The sequence below is a fragment of the Daktulosphaira vitifoliae genome, unplaced genomic scaffold (genome assembly GCF_025091365.1).
Source record: "Daktulosphaira vitifoliae isolate Bord-2020 unplaced genomic scaffold, ASM2509136v1 Scaffold_1, whole genome shotgun sequence".
Taxonomy (NCBI): Eukaryota; Metazoa; Arthropoda; class Insecta; order Hemiptera; family Phylloxeridae; genus Daktulosphaira; species Daktulosphaira vitifoliae.
In genome coordinates this window covers 22,876,920-22,894,234 of record NW_026099572.1, presented here as the reverse complement: position 1 = coordinate 22,894,234, position 17,315 = coordinate 22,876,920, and the positions used below count along the sequence as shown (strand labels likewise).

Here is a 17,315-nt window from a genome sequence, read left to right as displayed (position 1 = left end):
CATGAATTTAATCAGTTTGCAATTCTTATCAAATGTTTATTTTTAAGATGATAACAAATAATATGTTTCTAGTCTAATTTTCTACTATTTGATATTGTTGTAGTGTTACATTTGTAGTTATAAAAGTAACTGATTTAAATAAATGAGACGAATATATTAGGATTATATAAATATTACCTTTCTGTAAGAATACTATATTTTGAAACTTTATTTTAATAAACTGGGTTGAGTATTGTTGTACACTGGTTCATTTAATGCGTTTCTAATTAAGACATAAGTATATCGACTATATTTTCATTTTTGTAAATGTATTTTATTTTATTTAATTTAAAGATTGTTAATTTGTTTAAATGTCTATTGTTTGTGCTAAAAGAATTGGAAATAATTACCAAAAACATAAAACAATAGGTGGTGCAATAATTAAATTAATTGCTTCTAATTCAACTACAGCAGAACCAAAAAAAGGAACTTTGAACAAACCTACAAAAAATTATCATGTTGATGCATTTGATGCTTTTACTAATGTTCTCATTCAAGAGAAAACAAATAAATGGAAAACAAGTACATTATTCAATAAATGTAAAACTGAAATAAAAGCTGATATTCTATCAGAAAGTTCTAATCAAACTAATAATTTAGTTATATACTTGAAAAAATGTTTAGAAAATAATGTCAAGGTAGAAGAAAGAACTTTAAGGAAATATTTAATAATATTTTCAAAATATGGATGTATAAATGGTTTGATTACAATTGAAAAATTGTATAATATGTATAATTATTCAATTGAAGAGAGTAATTTAAGAATTCATTATGCTGAAGCATATTGGGTTAATGGTGATATTTTAAAAATGTTAGAAGTATTCGAATGGTTTTATCCTACTCATTCATTCAAAATTACTTGTATTTTAGATCCTATAGTATATTGTATAGTAAAATCAAAAGGAGGAGCATCTGTAGTTTTGATTAGTAAATTTGTTTTTTCTATAGCACATAAATATGGAGATTTCTATCCCATGTGTGTCTTATGGAAGAACTTTTTTATGAGTGAATTATTTGATGATAATTTAGAAGCTGAGAAATTACTAAAAAAGAACAGCAAATTAATAGATAGCATTCAATATGTAGTACCAATAATTACCAGGGATCTACTAAGGATTGATAAAATAGATCATATTTACCAATTAATGACTCTTATGTTAAAACATAATCAAACAAAATCATATCAATGGATCCTAAGAAATTTATTTGATTATTATTGTAAGTTTTTTGTTTAAAGATTTATTAAGTATTTTTACTTAAGAATAAAATTTATTATTTTATAATATTACTAGTTGTATAGTTTTAAGTAAAAAAATAAAATTTAACAATAATATAATTTCATAATAAAGAAATTAAAATTTTTACTTCATAAATGAAATATTATTTTGTACACAGTAAATTAAAAAATATATTGAACTAATACCTAGTTAATAATGTAATGATAAATTTCTATGCAATTTTGATTTTGTGTTAAATGTCACTATTATTTTTACAAGAATTAATTTTTGATACTCTTAATTAATCAAATAGGTAAATTAATTTATCAGTAAATAAATTGTAATTTTCAAATTTTTATTAGTTCAATGTAAATTTAATGTTATTAGAAATGTTTTACAATACATTTACTGTAATATTTAAAAAAAAATTATAAAACATTTTTTAAACATTAACTTAGTTTTTATCTGTAAATTATAAAATATACTATTTAAATAATTAAATGCAAAATAATACAAAATACTTATACAAGATGATTCTTTTAATTTTAGCCATTCAATATCTCATATAATGATAAAAATATTAAGTTTATTTTTGCTTTTATATATATTTTGATTCATCAATCATTAATCATTTTTTAACTTCATCCCTTATTTCCTATAAGAGTTAACTTTATACAATAGCAACATACTCTACGATGTAAAATATTCTCATTAAGAAAATGACTGATCTACAACTTTTGGTTGAGTACTTAGGAAGTTATTAACGCATTTATACCTAGTTGTAAGGAAAAAGGCGATGGAATAATATATAGTAATAAAAATAATCATACTTATGTCTTCACCCTAGTCTATATTTAAGATTCTTAATAACTTCTGAATAATAGGTCAAAAATTGTCACCAGTAATATTCTCAATTAGATTATTTTCCATTATATAAGCTACTAATAAATGTAAATTGTCATTTTAAAAAGTTAAGTTTTCACCCTATAAAGAATAGGGGATAGACTTAAAAAGTTTGATGATTAATAAATCAAAAATATCAGAAACAAAATTCTCAATATTTTCATTATATTAGGAGAAATTGAACAGCTTATATTAAGAATAATCTTGTATATGTAACCATAGTGTAATTTTTTGTATATCTAGTTTATAATAATTTTTTTCAGATGTGAAGCATAATGTAAAACAGTGTACAGAAATAATGAAACACTCATTAGAAATTAATGTACCATTAACAGATTTACAACATTCACAGCTAATTAACATGTTACTTCATAATAAGAAATTCCAACATATAAACAAAGATGTAACAGCAACTATATTTAAATTAATGTTTTAAATATTTAATGTTAGTCACATTTGACTCTAAAATGTATAACTTATGTGTAATAAAAATTATTAATATTTTTTTATTATAATGAATTCATATAATGAAACGAATTTAAATTTAGACTTATAATTTTTATACAGAGTGGTTTTTAATATAGCTAGAATAATAAATATAGTCAAATTAAATGTACAAAAAGTAGTTAAATGTAGGAATAATTATTTATAAAATAAATTCGTTCCAAAAATAGTAACTGACATATGAATCACTTACAAGCTAAAGATCAGAATATTATTTGACTTGTTAGATTTTAATATACTAAACAATTAGACATTTATACTTTTAGTATAATAAAATATATGTTGACTAATAATTATAGCATGCTATTACTTATAATAAAATAGATTAAATAAAAATATATTATTGATAAAAGATAACTACTAAACAATATTTGTAACAAGATATCACAAATATATAATTCGGATTTAAATATCAATCAATCACATTAAATTATTTCCATTGAAACATAGTACTATTAAAATAAAAATTGTGTAGAAATTTATAATTATTTTAATATACAAACAATAAGTTGGAAGATTATTTTTAATAAAATTGGATGGTATCAAAATCACAAAGTTAGTTAGCAAATAATAGATTCCATGTATTTGTAAAACTTATACAATACTCAATATTTTTACAATCAATAGAACTTGGGCTGAAAAAAATTTTTTTATTAAAATATGACAATATTAATAAATAAATAAAATAATATACCTGATCAGGAGTAGTAGTTGATGCAACAAAACTATCATCATCATCAGATTCGTCTTCTCCTGATGACTCACTACGATCTTTTAGTGCTTTATTCATACAAAAAATAAAACTCAGTATTATTACTTAATTATGATATAACCATTGAATATTTAGAAAGCTTAAACCATAAACTATATACATAATCACCATAAATTGGTGATTATGTATTTAGTTTTTCTGAAATTTTGGAAGGACTATTAATTATATATTTTAGTTTTCACTAGTTAATGTCTAATTGCGCTTGATTGCAAAAAAAACTCAAATTTTAATAAAAATTATGCTTACAATTTTTGTGATAATTTAAATTGGTACTATTTTGTTGAGCTTTATCTCTAGAAAGTTTATCAAAACAATTTAGGCACACACGCAGTGGTTTGGATGATTGATTCGGTAACAAAAAACGTTTACTAGAACATGGACCGCATACAACTGTTCCACAGTTACGACAATGATGCTATAAAATGAAATTTATTTAATGATGTTAAAGACAAGTTAAAGTTATAAATAAATAATAATTTACTCTTCGATTGAGTACAGTAAATTGGGTCTTTTTGCAGTGCATACAGACATTAGCTTCAGAATCTGGTACCCATACAGCAGCATGAACTTCAACAGCTTTTTTACCACTTTTTCTTAGCAAATCTTCTATACATTTATTTATATGAGCCATCCATTCTTGTTTTTCTGTTGAAGTAGCTGCATATACAGCAAATGACTTTGATGCTGTACGAATTAACCATCCATTTCGCAATTCTAGAAATAATTTTGTAAAAAAATGAAAGTAACCTAATATTATAATATGCTATAAATATTAAACTTACGGCCTTCATCTTGTAATGATTCTAATTTGACTTCTTCCAATGGAATGACATGTTGTTTATTATACTAAGAACAAATAATTGTTAAAATGTATTACATTTTCTTAATTAGGTTTACCTTACTTTCTTTTTATTTATTAAAATATTTCCATAAACTAAAATATCATTGAATAAGAAAAATTGCCTAGGCTTAGGCTTCTTACGACAAATTTTAGTCAGAACTCCTTCACCTACTAAAACTCTCCCTGGTACAGCCAATGGCTATAAGAAAAAATCAATAATATTGCATCAATATCATTTGATTTACATGCAATTTTTCTAAATTAATTACACAAAATAAATAACTTACCTCGCCTGAACTTCCAAAACAACTTTCAACCATTGTAATACGCCGAGCATTTGCTTCGCTATTTACTAAAATACAACATTAAAAACACCAAAAAATATAAATTATTCGTAGAATTAAACTTACCTAATCGGTCCACCATTATTGATACACTTAATTATTCACTTATATAGTCTTCTAAGAAAAATTTAGTGATTAAAATAAAAGGGGATAACTAAAGTTTTTCAAAATTTGAAATGAAAATATTAAATTGATACAATTACAATAAAGAAATTATTCTAACAACAAACTATAATAATGAAAATATACGATCAAAATTCTTATTCAAAAACAATGAATATCATGACTTAATCAGAAAACAAAGTATTTTATCAAATCCTTATCAATTTTGCGTCATTAATAAACACTTAATTTATCAGAATATTTCATTTCATTCGCAAAACGTGAAATTCCAGTGGGTTATCTTTTGAAAAATAGTGGAGTAAACAGTGACTTATTTTTGAATAAATAGATAAAAGAAGAATTGTTTAGATCTCATTTTGTTTTTATCAATTGAAAATTAAATATTATTTTTATTGGGCTATTATTGGATAATAAATAGTACTATAATGATGAATGATAAATGATAACTTGTAAACACACCCATTCCCTATTGTTATTAGTCATCGTTCATCAGCTGTATTGAGTCACTACTTATGAGTAAAAAGTTTTTTTGGGTATGTGTTGACTGACAAATGCATAACCGCGTTATAACTAGATAATAATTTTTTTCTACTAACAGTGATATTGAATAGAATTACATAGTTCCAAAATGCTCCGTTATTATAAGTAGGAAAGGAGACTGTAACGTTTGCTGTTATTTCATAAGACTTGTTTAATTTTTTTTGTGAATAACAACTGTGCACATTTAAAATGAATCTCTAGTATGATAAAATAGTTATTATTTTTCTGCAAATACAATCTATAGTATTTTAACAAGAGAATATTTAATAACTAACAATCTAGGCGAGTTCATATAAACAAGGACAATGCAATTTTGGATATTTACAATTTATATATTAATATTTCACGCCAGAAAAGTTAGTAACTGTATCATATTCGTTTGACCATTGGATCTCAAGCAATTAACAAATTAATTTTTGTAAAAGCATTTGTTCTTATTGATGACGTATTTAATCTACAAAAGTAATTTCTCCTTTTACATGAACTCTGTTCATATTAATCATTTTGGGTGATAATTTAATTAAGTTGGATATTATATTTCTAGAGAGTCATAGACAAAAAAATGTCACCTTATCAAATTCCTTAAAAGGTTATTTGATTTTAATCACAAATCATTTTAGTAACACTTTAATTTAGCAACATTTTACTTTTGATATAAAACAGTATGAACATAACTAGAGAGAATAAATCAGTAAATAGCTACATATTTTGTAGAATGTCAAATTCCTCGACCAAGTGGTTTTTCTTTGCAAAGATGGTCAGTCTCTAAATTTTGATGAATAATATTTATTAAAATTTTATTTCTATATTCATAAGTCAATTTACATCTAATATATAAATTTTAGAATTAATCGGAGACTTATGAGAATGGCATATTCTCTAACTCAGACGGAATATAAAGATTTTCTAGAAAGCTCAACAGTAAAACCGTTTTTGTTTTAAATATCAAAAATACTTTTTATTTAAAATATCTGACTTTATTTTCTTAAAATTGTTATTAATTGTATAATACAGCTCTTTGACGATGGTCAAAATGATTAATTAAATAATATTTAATATTAAATTATAAAAAAAAATTTTTTTATTGTGTCCTTAAATTATTTCCTTAAGTTTTAAAAGAAAATTATAATTTCAATACTTTACACTCAATGCATAACCATTTTTATAGTTTATTATTGTCATAAATTTGAATTGAATTTTTAGTAACTAGAAATAAACATATTACATACCTGGATAAAATGTTACTTTTTGGGGCGCTACGTCAGTATAAGAAGGCTAAAACTGCCTCTGGTTTACACTTACAAGTTTTATCTATAAGAGCTAAATATTTTCATTTAACTGATTCGTTAGTGTATGTAATACCTATTATATTTTCAAAAAGATCGAACTCATTAATTTTCAGTTTCTTTGTTGACAAATTATTAATTATCGAATAATACGTAAACGCATTATTTTCGGAAAACATTCGTTTCAAAATTACAATTTTTTTTTAATTTACCGGATATATAGTTGCAAAATTTTACTTTACTAAATGTATTTTTAATTTTCGATTGTCACAAGTTCGGGTTCAAACAAATCCCAAATAAATTTTCTCAAAAAAAATTGATTTAAAAATTTGAATGAGTTTACTCAAAGTGTTAAATAAATTCAATATGGAAAGCAAATGTTTAGTCAATTGGGTTGAAGCCATATCATACGAGTATTCCAAATCTGTTATTGTCGTGCGATCGGAGCCCTTGTACTTTTGATTGCTTTTACTGGTGGGTAAAAATTAATTCCTGCTGTATAAGCTAAAGGTTCCGCTTATCTATCTTTTCCCCGGGAAACGACCAAGTCCTTTGTATTAATTATATTACACGGCCGGAACAATTTCACTAGGAAGATGGCAGCATTACGGACGCGATTTATGATGATTGCGTGAGTCCATCTGATAGGCAACCTTAAATTAATTGGCGCCCACCGCTACCTCTCTTTATGAGTCATTTGCTTGTAAATAAAATTTAAATATACCATTGCAGCTGTTTTTGCTATGTGAGATACTATGTTATTGTTTTTCTCATTTCCGGGTTTCTTTTGTTGTAACGAACCTTAATTGGCGTTATCAAAAAATGTGTTTTAAATTATTACAAAACCTTAGACTACTTACAAAATGCATAAATGATTTCTAAGGTTGAGATATTGCTTCTGGCTTGAAATAAACTATTTGATTAAAAATTAACACTTCTGAAAAATTTTATAGGTAAATGATGACAAAAAACTTATCTTTATATAAAAACGAATGTATGTCTTTCAGTTTTTTATGTATTACTACGTTATTTATTCAATTATCACGAAACTCTAGGAAGCTGTTAGATACATTTTCACGAAATTTGCTTATTGTCGCAGCAACGCGTGACGGTTAAAATATACTAACTAATAATTAGCATTCATCAATTATATTTATACTCATTTAATTATATTTATATAGAGTGAATATTAAGAAAATTTTTCTTAATATTCTAATTCAATTTAATGGCATCATATATTTGTATTGATAAACTATGATACTCTTGAAATTTGATGTTAAATTATTTGAAAGTTATTTGGGTAAGCATTTAATTTATCAGTACTTACATAGTTACTTATAAACTAATAACAAAAAATAAATTCTTGAATTTGATAGAATTAAGGGTCTTTTATGTACACTAAAAACAGACTTAGATAAATTAAACAGTACTTTTTAACATTTCTTAATCCTAAAGTAATCTGTCACAAGTCCACTTTTTTACTTGGACGTGAAACTAAGAAAATGAGTTAGTTTTAACGTTATATGTTTTATTGTGTCTAAGTTTTTTTATTATTTATGTATATACATACATATACAAAGTAATTCTTTAGAAATTAGCCACTTGGTTTTTCTCTAAATAATAATTATATTAAGAAAAATTTGTTTAGTTTCATATATTTCTTGATTTAAAAATTATAAATTATTTTTTAAATTTATTTCTTATATCTTAAAAGATATCAATTTCATTTGTTTAAATGGCAACATACGATAGTGATGAGGGGTCGTTAGCTTTCATTTGCAGCATTAATTTGTTAAAGTTTTTGAATAGTTATTTAACAACAGATAATATTTAAAGCTTAAACATTTTAAACCCAAAAAATCTACTGAAAACTTTTGCTTTAATTTGTATTGCTAAAAAATAGAACATTTGATATTATATCTCAAAGTTTGTTAATTTAAGAATGTATTTAGTACTTGCAAACATTTTTTCATAAATAAGTTTTATAAATTAAATTAAATGCTAGCGATACTATTTACTTTTTATCATATTACTATGATGCTTATATTGATATTAAATAAATAGAATATTATGGAAGTAGAATATATGATATAAGAAATAATTCTTAAAACACTTGATCATATATTTTTTGCCTTTATGTAATAAGAGATAGTTAAAAGAATAATCTCTTTTGATTAGTGTTTTTATTTAATTTATATTTTAATGATTTTTTGATCCAAACGGATGCACTATTTTATATTACAATTAGTCGATCATTTATATAAAGTTTACCATTATACAAAGTGAAACATATGTAACTGACAATTTTCGATTCAATATCTTGCTGTAATTTTTATTTTTAACAACCTTTGAATTTTTAAACTGCGTTAAAAGTATATTTTTTATTCATTTTTAATAAGAAAATAAATATAATAATTTATTTTTGACATAACCGTTTTTAAAGCTTTAAAAAAAAATGTTGAATGGGTCAATAACAATTTTAGGACAAATCATTATTGAGTTTTAAGCATTTTATTATATAGTGTGTGTGCATACCTACTATATATTAAAATGCACGTAACTCTAAAAAATAAACGACCCAATATCCATTTGTGCAAGAAAAAAGATGAAATTTGTCTATTTTGAAAAAAATTTTTATCATTAAAAAAAAATGAAAAATATGTTTTTAACGTAGTCTAAAAATACAAAAGTTAATAAAAATACAATTACAACAAAATATTAATTTTATTAAAAGTTATAAAAGTTGTCAGTTATATTTGTTCCATTCTGTATATCGTGAATAGAGTGGAATAATAACGTTATACTTGTACCTATCCATTGTAATTTTCCACGTTTAATAATGACGAGTACTTTATTTTATAAAAGAGGACATTGAATAATGGAAATACATATAATGGGATATCTGTGTATATGCTACAGTTTTTTTTTTTACTTTAATCTTTTATACTGACACATCAAGTTTTGATATAGAGTACGTTTATACATATCGCCTAGGAGTGAAATTTCAGCCAATCAGGTTAATAATTTTTTAGTTTCATAAAATCTGTCAAATGAAATAATAACTAAAAAACTAAATATCGAGAGTTTTATTTTTGTTGTTTTGTAAATCGTGTAAGTTCATTAAAAAATGTATTTTTATGTTTGCTTGCCAAGCGTTAAATTTTTAAACTTAAAAATGTTTATATGTTTATCAAAAGGTACTAAATTTAATTTGTAATTACGATAAAATTTCTGAAATTATTACTTATACTATAAATTTTATAAATTATGAACTTAGCAATATTTTTCGTATTGTGTATATTTATTTAATTGAATAATGTTTACTGGTATCCATCGTGCATTTCTTATAAATTTTACTAGATTGTTAGAATGTTGTATTGTATTAAATGCATGCAATCTATAATCTCTAAGGATCTTCTAAGGCACTTTATACGCATTTAAGATGGGCTTTCTTACCAATCCCAGAGGATTTCAAGAAAATCGCGTTTTCTTGGAGAGACGTTGTTGCATCGTTTTAAGGATTAGCTTAGGTTTCTAGTCCTTTGAGTGATACTACAAACTCAATTGCCCATGCCGACGTTTTCTTGACCAATGCGGAGCTACGTATCATTATTACCGTTTATGGTATCTTTAGCCGCACTTTGGTATTCTTCAATTTTTTATTTTATGTTATTTCACAATGTATAATAATATTGTAAGGATATGTCATATCCTTACGATATTATGTGAAAACTTCAATTTAAACCCATTCATAACAACTTAAATCTAAACCTACTCAAACGGAAAGTAAGCTTGATTATTATGATTATACGTTCATAATTCAAATGCATAATATTACTATCTCAACTATATGCCCTTTTTAGTATTATTACATGTATTTTAAAGAATAAAATGTGTTTTCTATTGTCAATGCATATGTTTTGAGATTAAATAAGTTTACACATGTTTGCAGTCGATTAAAATTGTTTATTTTTAAAAGAAGAAAATAAGTTGAATTTTTATTTTCCGAAAAGTTCTGGGCCATTGGAATTTTATAAGTGCTTAACACTCAATTACATAATTTTTTTTTTAGCAATAGTTTTCTAAATGAGTAAACATAAGAAATGTATCTGAAAAATAGTGCTTGTTTTAACACGGTTGATACAACTTTATTTCAATATATTTCCAGTATCGTTTATAACGAAAAATCATACATTGAAACTTGATTATTTCTTGTTCTAATAATTTTTGAACTTTCGGTAGTTAAAACATTTAAATATTAAAAAATATATATTCCTAATTAAAGAAATATTATAATAAACAAATAAATTACAATAAATTTTAATAATAGTTTCTTCGTCTGGAATTAAGATGGGATTACACATTTAGCTTGTACATGTTTCCATTAATCAATTATATAATTAAATTCTGTTATTTAGAAGCACATATAACTAAAATAACATTTGGATACATATATGGGATTTAGACGTATAATATATCAAACATCAACCGAATTATGATCTAGATCCTAATTAAAATAACTTCTCACTGTCACATAATTTTCCTGGTTAACATTTACTTTAAAAATATAAGTTTTATATAATGTATTATTGAATATTGACCCATAATAGGAACTAAATAGCTGGTCATGCCAAGGAGAAATTCAATCTCTAGATCATTTTTTTTAACATATCACTGTTAAAAAATGTTAGATTTTCATATAAATAATTCTAAGTATTGAAAACATCACTTAATTATTTCAGTACGTAAGTAATATAAAATTCTTATAATAATAAATAGATTAGAACTATAATGGCATAAAATTCAAAATTATTTAACTTAATAATTTTATTTTAAACGTAATATTATTAATTTTTTAATTTCTATATTAAATATGTATATTATTGAATTTAAATGTAAATTTTATTTTTGAACGAATTTAAATTTGTATATATTTTGTTGTTCGATTAAAGTTTTTCTTTATAATACTTAATTATAATAACTATATGTATTACTATAATTACTGTTTGTTTATCTTTTTCCACTGCGCTTTTTTAACTATCGAATTTTTCATTTTGTGTTTTTGGGGAGTAAGAGTAAGAACTTTTTTATGTTCCTGCTTTATTATTATTTTTTAAATCTACGGAACATTAACTAACTCTCTACCCTAGATAACACTTGGTGACCGCTTACAATCAGCACAAAATTATCCGTAGGTTCATAAATTCACAGATGTATCTCTTTTTTCTCAGTCGGTCATTTAATTTTCACTCTTGTCACTATGTTAATTATACATGTAACAGATACCAAACTGATATCGTATTCATATAACTACAACCAACTTTAGCTACATATATCTTGGAAAATTATTATACGTAGCAAACTGATAAAGGACGTGTCAATTACAATTTAATTATCATAGAATAACGATTTATACTGTAAAATTATTATTTTTCTTAAAGAAAGTAGTTGTATAATTCAATCAGAGTTTATCTGATGAAGGGTTGAGGAAATTGAAGAGAGTAGTGATATTAGGAACTTTTTGAAGACCTAGTTATCAATAAATGTTATAATAATTCAATAAAATCTAGTCGCTAGAAATATTTCCTTTCTCAATGGAATATTTGAAAAAAAATTATTAATTAAATATGTACGGCGTATGACTCTGTATAAGATTAAAAAATAGTTTGAGACACATATTATTGGTCAAGAGTACTTCATTTCGCATCAATTTTGTATACTGTTGTGATAATCATAATGATAAAGGTAAGATTTTTTTTATTGGCTAAATTTAGGCTTTGAAAGCCTAACGCTGCTTCCACAACACCTCTTCAAGCTTCTCTGTCCAACACTAATACTTCTCAATCTCTGACCTCTAACATCTTAAGACTTTACCTAACTAGGTTTTTTCATTGTTTCTTAGATGTCCCTTTGGTCTTATTCCATGGTTCTCTGATACTGGTTCAATGATACTTATTATAAGAACCCGTTTTTTGCTCTCCCCTCCTTTCCTGATCAGCTAATTCGTTGGCTTTTGAGATAAGAAATATATTAAATATATGAATTAGAAATATATTTTAATTAATCATAGAAGAACAGTTAGTATATTTGTACATTGGACCTGCCGGTCTGAGTACCTTGTCTAAAATAAATAAATGGTTTATTTTTTGATACATATATTATTTATAGTCATTAAAATCATTTTATAGTCAGATAAAAAAAAGGTAAAAACCCCTATATAATTATTTTCTGGTTGAGCCTATGATTACATCCACCATAAATGTAATGACTGATTAATTTCTTTGAGAAAATGATAATATTGGGAAAACTAATAGTAAATTAGTTTGTAGTGAACTTTAAAATTTGTTATCAGATTCAATATAATAAAAGAAATTTAAATTTAATTTATATAAGTATTATATAGAGTGTTCAGTTAGTAAAAAAACGCATTTCTATTGTTCTCATTGATTATAACAATTGACCTGATTCCTTACTTACTGAACATTCTGTACAATTAGATACTAGGATGTAACTAAAAGGAGGGGTAGCTTGTCTTTAATAAGTTACCTCATTTAGTGAACAATACATATATTTTTTAGTATTTGAAAAATTATATTAATAGTATATTTTATAACTATTTCGAGTTAAATATTCTATATTTATTTCCATTAATATATTTTCAATATATATTATAAGTAAACATTTAAAAATATATTTTTCAAGCACATTGTAGAAATATTTTAAATTAAACACATTTTTTATTATATTTATAATTTATTGTCACATTATTTTTAAAAGTATTTTATAAGAATATTTTGACAATATTAATACTTCGAAATTGATATGTAGGATACGTGACTAAATAATAAAGATTTACTCTACTCAAACGATTGGTGATTATTAATGATGCAAAAAGAATGTGGAAATAAGAGTGAAAAGGCTAGACGGAAGTGTAGATAACAGATGTGCACTGTGAAAAGGACGGTAGTTGACGACGTGCGGACTAGACTGAACTGGCCACATACAACCAGTAAGGGAGGTGACATAACAGCAGTTAGAGACTACTATTCTCTACTTAATAATAGTATATCGTCAGCTCACAATGAATAGGCTTTAACACAATTGTTTTTAAAAAAATGTGTTTCGATTGATGTTTAAAAAAATTAACCAAACACTTTTATGTCCTAAATGAACTTGTTACATTCATTATATAGTCAAATAATTTAAGTAAAACATTAAAAGTTACATATAACTGTAAAAAAAACTCTGATTTTAAAAACTGTCTACTGAAAAATCATAGATCTTGCATTAGAATATTTTTTATTATCAGGCGACGATATATGTACAAATTTGATACAACCTAAAATTAGTTTAAAATTTATGCTCAAAAAACAATTAATTAACATTTAATTTATGTTAAAAAAGGTTAAGTAACAGAATTCCATTATTTTTGTAAACATGAAATATTAATAAAACAAATGAAAATTTAGTTGAAAAAAAAATTAACTGTCATTTTATCAGTTTTATTTAAAACTCTTATTAGTTTAGTCATATGTTGCATATTTTATTTATAATAATTAAATTTAAAATCCACGTTGTAAAAATTATTTTGTAATTTGATTCTGTTTTTCACAAAATATTTTTAGCGGTACGGTGTTCATATAAAATGGTTTTGAACACGTACTTGTACATAATAGAGTTCGATAATTTAATAAATACAATAAATTACTTTATTAATTTTACTTTTAAGACAATAGTTGTTTTAAGATAGCTATTTAATTCTATTGTCTTAGTTGATGACTATAGTTATCTATACATATTACATTTTTTAAGAAAAAAATAGTAACAAAGGTAATATTTATCTTTGGTAGAGTTTTCCTCATTGTATTATAAAAGGTAAATCGTTGTATTATACAATATGCAATCGAGCCCAGAGATGGTATTGAGGAGCACAAAAAGAAATGATTATATTCCGAGTCCATACATTTTTTAGTTGTTTGTAATATACCTTCACATCTATCTATTTATATGTATATACATAAATGGGGTAAGTAAATAGACTAACCTTGAAGAGCTTCACCTAAAAACTATCTCAGGGGACCAAGTAGCCTTACCCGATTAATTTTCTCACGTTTTCTCGTATAACATTGTAGCAAAAATACATTTTTGCGAATATTGGTATTGTAACTACTGAAAAATTCTATGAGAAAATTTTACATAAATGCAATGATTGTATTATTGTGTAAAAAAGTAATATAAGTTTGTAAACACATTAAGTATGATAGTTAGTAGAAATACGAGTATTATCTTAAACATTTACTTTTTCAATTACACATTTCATTTGGGTTAAGTAATTACCTTTATTATAAGGTTTACTGTTTTATCTTTGAACTAATCATTAATTAGGTATTTCGTTGTCAGGTAGTCCGAGGTAGTTTGAGTCTTCAGACTTCATGTTCATATTTAAAAAATAATAATATTACCGATAAACCGTTCATCTGATACCACATGGTAAAGTGATTTTATATCAAAATGCTGTTGTTATTACTCTGTCTTAAATATAGAAGTCTTTATTATTTTATACTGACACATAAACCAATTTTTATCAACTAAGATATGACAAATACGGTAGCAACAAAAATTTACCTCATGCTAAAAGAGAGATAACAATATTATGTTATTGAAATAGATCATTATTGTCACCGGTATTGTAATATCAAATCAATGATTAATTATAACTTGAAAACCAAATTTTTAAAAAATCCTTAAATTTTTAATTTTGATATAAAATCACTTTAACGTCATAATGGGCGTTCATCGTTTCCGTCAAAATTGACCGTATCGTTTCCGCCAAATCTGATTAAGGTAGTTTTTTCGTTTCCGTCGAACCGATAGTTTATACCTGTCTATAAATATAAGCTTGTGAACCAGTGGTTCACTGGTTAAAATATTTACTAAAATAACCCGATAACTTTTTACTATTTTTTTATTGTTATTAGATTGCAGTGCATTGATAATTTAGAATCATTTCATTCACATTTTAATAAACAATTTTTTAAGACGCATTCTTCTATTAATATATTTTTAAAAATTTTAATAGAAAATATTTAGTCTTATAATTACATTAAAATCAAAAAGCGTATGGATTAAAATTGAAATCTGTTTTAGAAAAACAAAAAAGACAATTGATAAATTTAATAACAATGAAATTAGCCCATTTGAATTTGTGAAATTAGTTTTCAACAACTATCGAAAAATGTATAGATCATAGATCTATTTTTATTATATTATTACACGTATTAGAAAATTTTTAAGCTTATTATTAATATTTGAATTTTGTTTCAATGTTTTGATGTCTTTTTATTTTCTTATAAACTATATTTTTATTATTTATTACAAATATATATATATTGACTACATATTATTGTAGAGTTTTTTGAATTTGATATTTTTTCTCTATAATAAAAATAAAAATTCTCAATATTTTCTGAGAAAATGAGGTCTTACTAGATTTTGATCACTCTGTATACATACTAAAGATAGTTATCTATTATAATTAATTTACCTTAGGTAATACGTCATATTTTCTTTATAAAATTATGCCTATGTGATAAAATAAGTAATTATTAAAAACGACAAACCATATTTAGAGGGGTTAAGGGGGGCAAACATTTTAGGGTAGAATGTCTCATTTGATAGAGATGGAACAAAAAATTATTTTATTGTGTTCAATAATATTAATACCCTACGCAAAAATCTCAAATACAAGCCTGAACCTAACATTCAATGAACCCCCCCTATATAAAAGGAAATGATCCGATTTAAAAATAAAGTATGTCGAATGAAAGAGGTATATATAAAGTATTTATCATTAAAGAATAGAATTGAATCATTTTTTAAAAAGTTATAGAAACATAATGTTATAAAATGTAAATTATAATATCAAGAAATTTTTCACAAAAATTGTATATTTTTGTATACGGTAGTCATTTTCACCACGAAAACAAGTCTATAGGTCAATTTTTTTTTTCAAATTAAAGTATATTACAAAAGCTTTAATTTCAAGTATATATAAAAATGTCAGTCTTTCCGGAACATTTTCAAAAGTTAAATTGAAAAAGTGAATTTTTTGTGAAAAACTTACCATTTCGAAACCTTTCCTGTGGGCTGGTAAAGGGTCAAATGTTCACAAAATATATTAAATGATAGCTAAATACCTAAGGTATCTATAAAAAAAATTTAATTGATTCGGTCATTTCTAATAAAGTTATGGCAATTTTAAGTAAAAAAAATTGAAAAAATGTCGAAAATTAGCGATTTTTAAATTTGTAATTTTTTGGAGGATTTTCCCCGTTTACGGGGAACGAGGGAATTTTTTTCAATTGTCTAGGGTAATGTCTTCGACTAGATACGATTTGTGATCTTTTGACGTATTGTTTATCAAAATCGTTCCAGCGAGAGTTGAGATTGAGCCTTCATAGACAAAAAAAAAAAATAAATAAAAACACATGATAGTAAAATTAATACCTTTTCAGCGTTGCATCGAAGCTAAAAAATGTTGTATTTATCTGTCTATCGTATAATCAAATTAAAAATAGAGGTTCTGATCTATGAAAATTATAGTTTAGAATTTTGTCTCTGAATGGTTAAAAAAAATGATTTAACTAAATATTATGCAGTTTATTGAATCCAATAATTTTCTCTTTATAAAAATTAAAAATTCTCAATAGTTTTTGAGAAAATGAGTAGATTGCCAAATGACATGAC

General features: G+C 24.2%; 2 protein-coding genes across 2 annotated transcripts; one reads left to right on the top strand and one right to left on the bottom strand.

Moving 5' to 3' along the window:
• The first annotated feature begins 79 nt into the window (after positions 1-79).
• LOC126895420 (uncharacterized) lies at positions 80-2,714 on the top strand. The gene is made up of 2 exons (XM_050667257.1): positions 80-1,257; positions 2,423-2,714. Exons 1-2 carry the CDS (start codon positions 351-353, stop codon positions 2,593-2,595), a joined length of 1,080 nt encoding a protein of 359 aa, XP_050523214.1. The 5' UTR covers positions 80-350; the 3' UTR covers positions 2,596-2,714.
• Positions 2,715-3,223: 509 nt separating this feature from the next.
• Positions 3,224-5,057, bottom strand: LOC126895421 (pleckstrin homology domain-containing family F member 2). Its single transcript, XM_050667258.1, has 8 exons — positions 4,687-5,057; positions 4,564-4,628; positions 4,338-4,475; positions 4,218-4,281; positions 3,917-4,149; positions 3,682-3,850; positions 3,358-3,443; positions 3,224-3,298 (listed from the first exon to the last, which is right to left on the bottom strand). Exons 1-8 carry the CDS (start codon positions 4,700-4,702, stop codon positions 3,284-3,286), a joined length of 786 nt encoding a protein of 261 aa, XP_050523215.1. The 5' UTR covers positions 4,703-5,057; the 3' UTR covers positions 3,224-3,283.
• Positions 5,058-17,315: the final 12,258 nt, after the last annotated feature.

What these genes read in the sequence shown, in the direction of transcription:
- LOC126895421 (XM_050667258.1), bottom strand. An exon ending in TTTTAATAAATAAAAAGAAA is followed by an intron (nt 4,282 to 4,337) that starts GTAAGGTAAACC and finishes ATTTGTTCTTAG; the next exon opens with TATAATAAACAACATGTCAT. An exon ending in ATCATTACAAGATGAAGGCC is followed by an intron (nt 4,150 to 4,217) that starts GTAAGTTTAATA and finishes AATTATTTCTAG; the next exon opens with AATTGCGAAATGGATGGTTA.
- LOC126895420 (XM_050667257.1), top strand. Translation starts at nt 351, where the DNA reads ATGTCTATTGTTTGTGCTAAAAGAATTGGAAATAATTACCAAAAACAT. An exon ending in AAATTTATTTGATTATTATT is followed by an intron (nt 1,258 to 2,422) that starts GTAAGTTTTTTG and finishes AATTTTTTTCAG; the next exon opens with ATGTGAAGCATAATGTAAAA.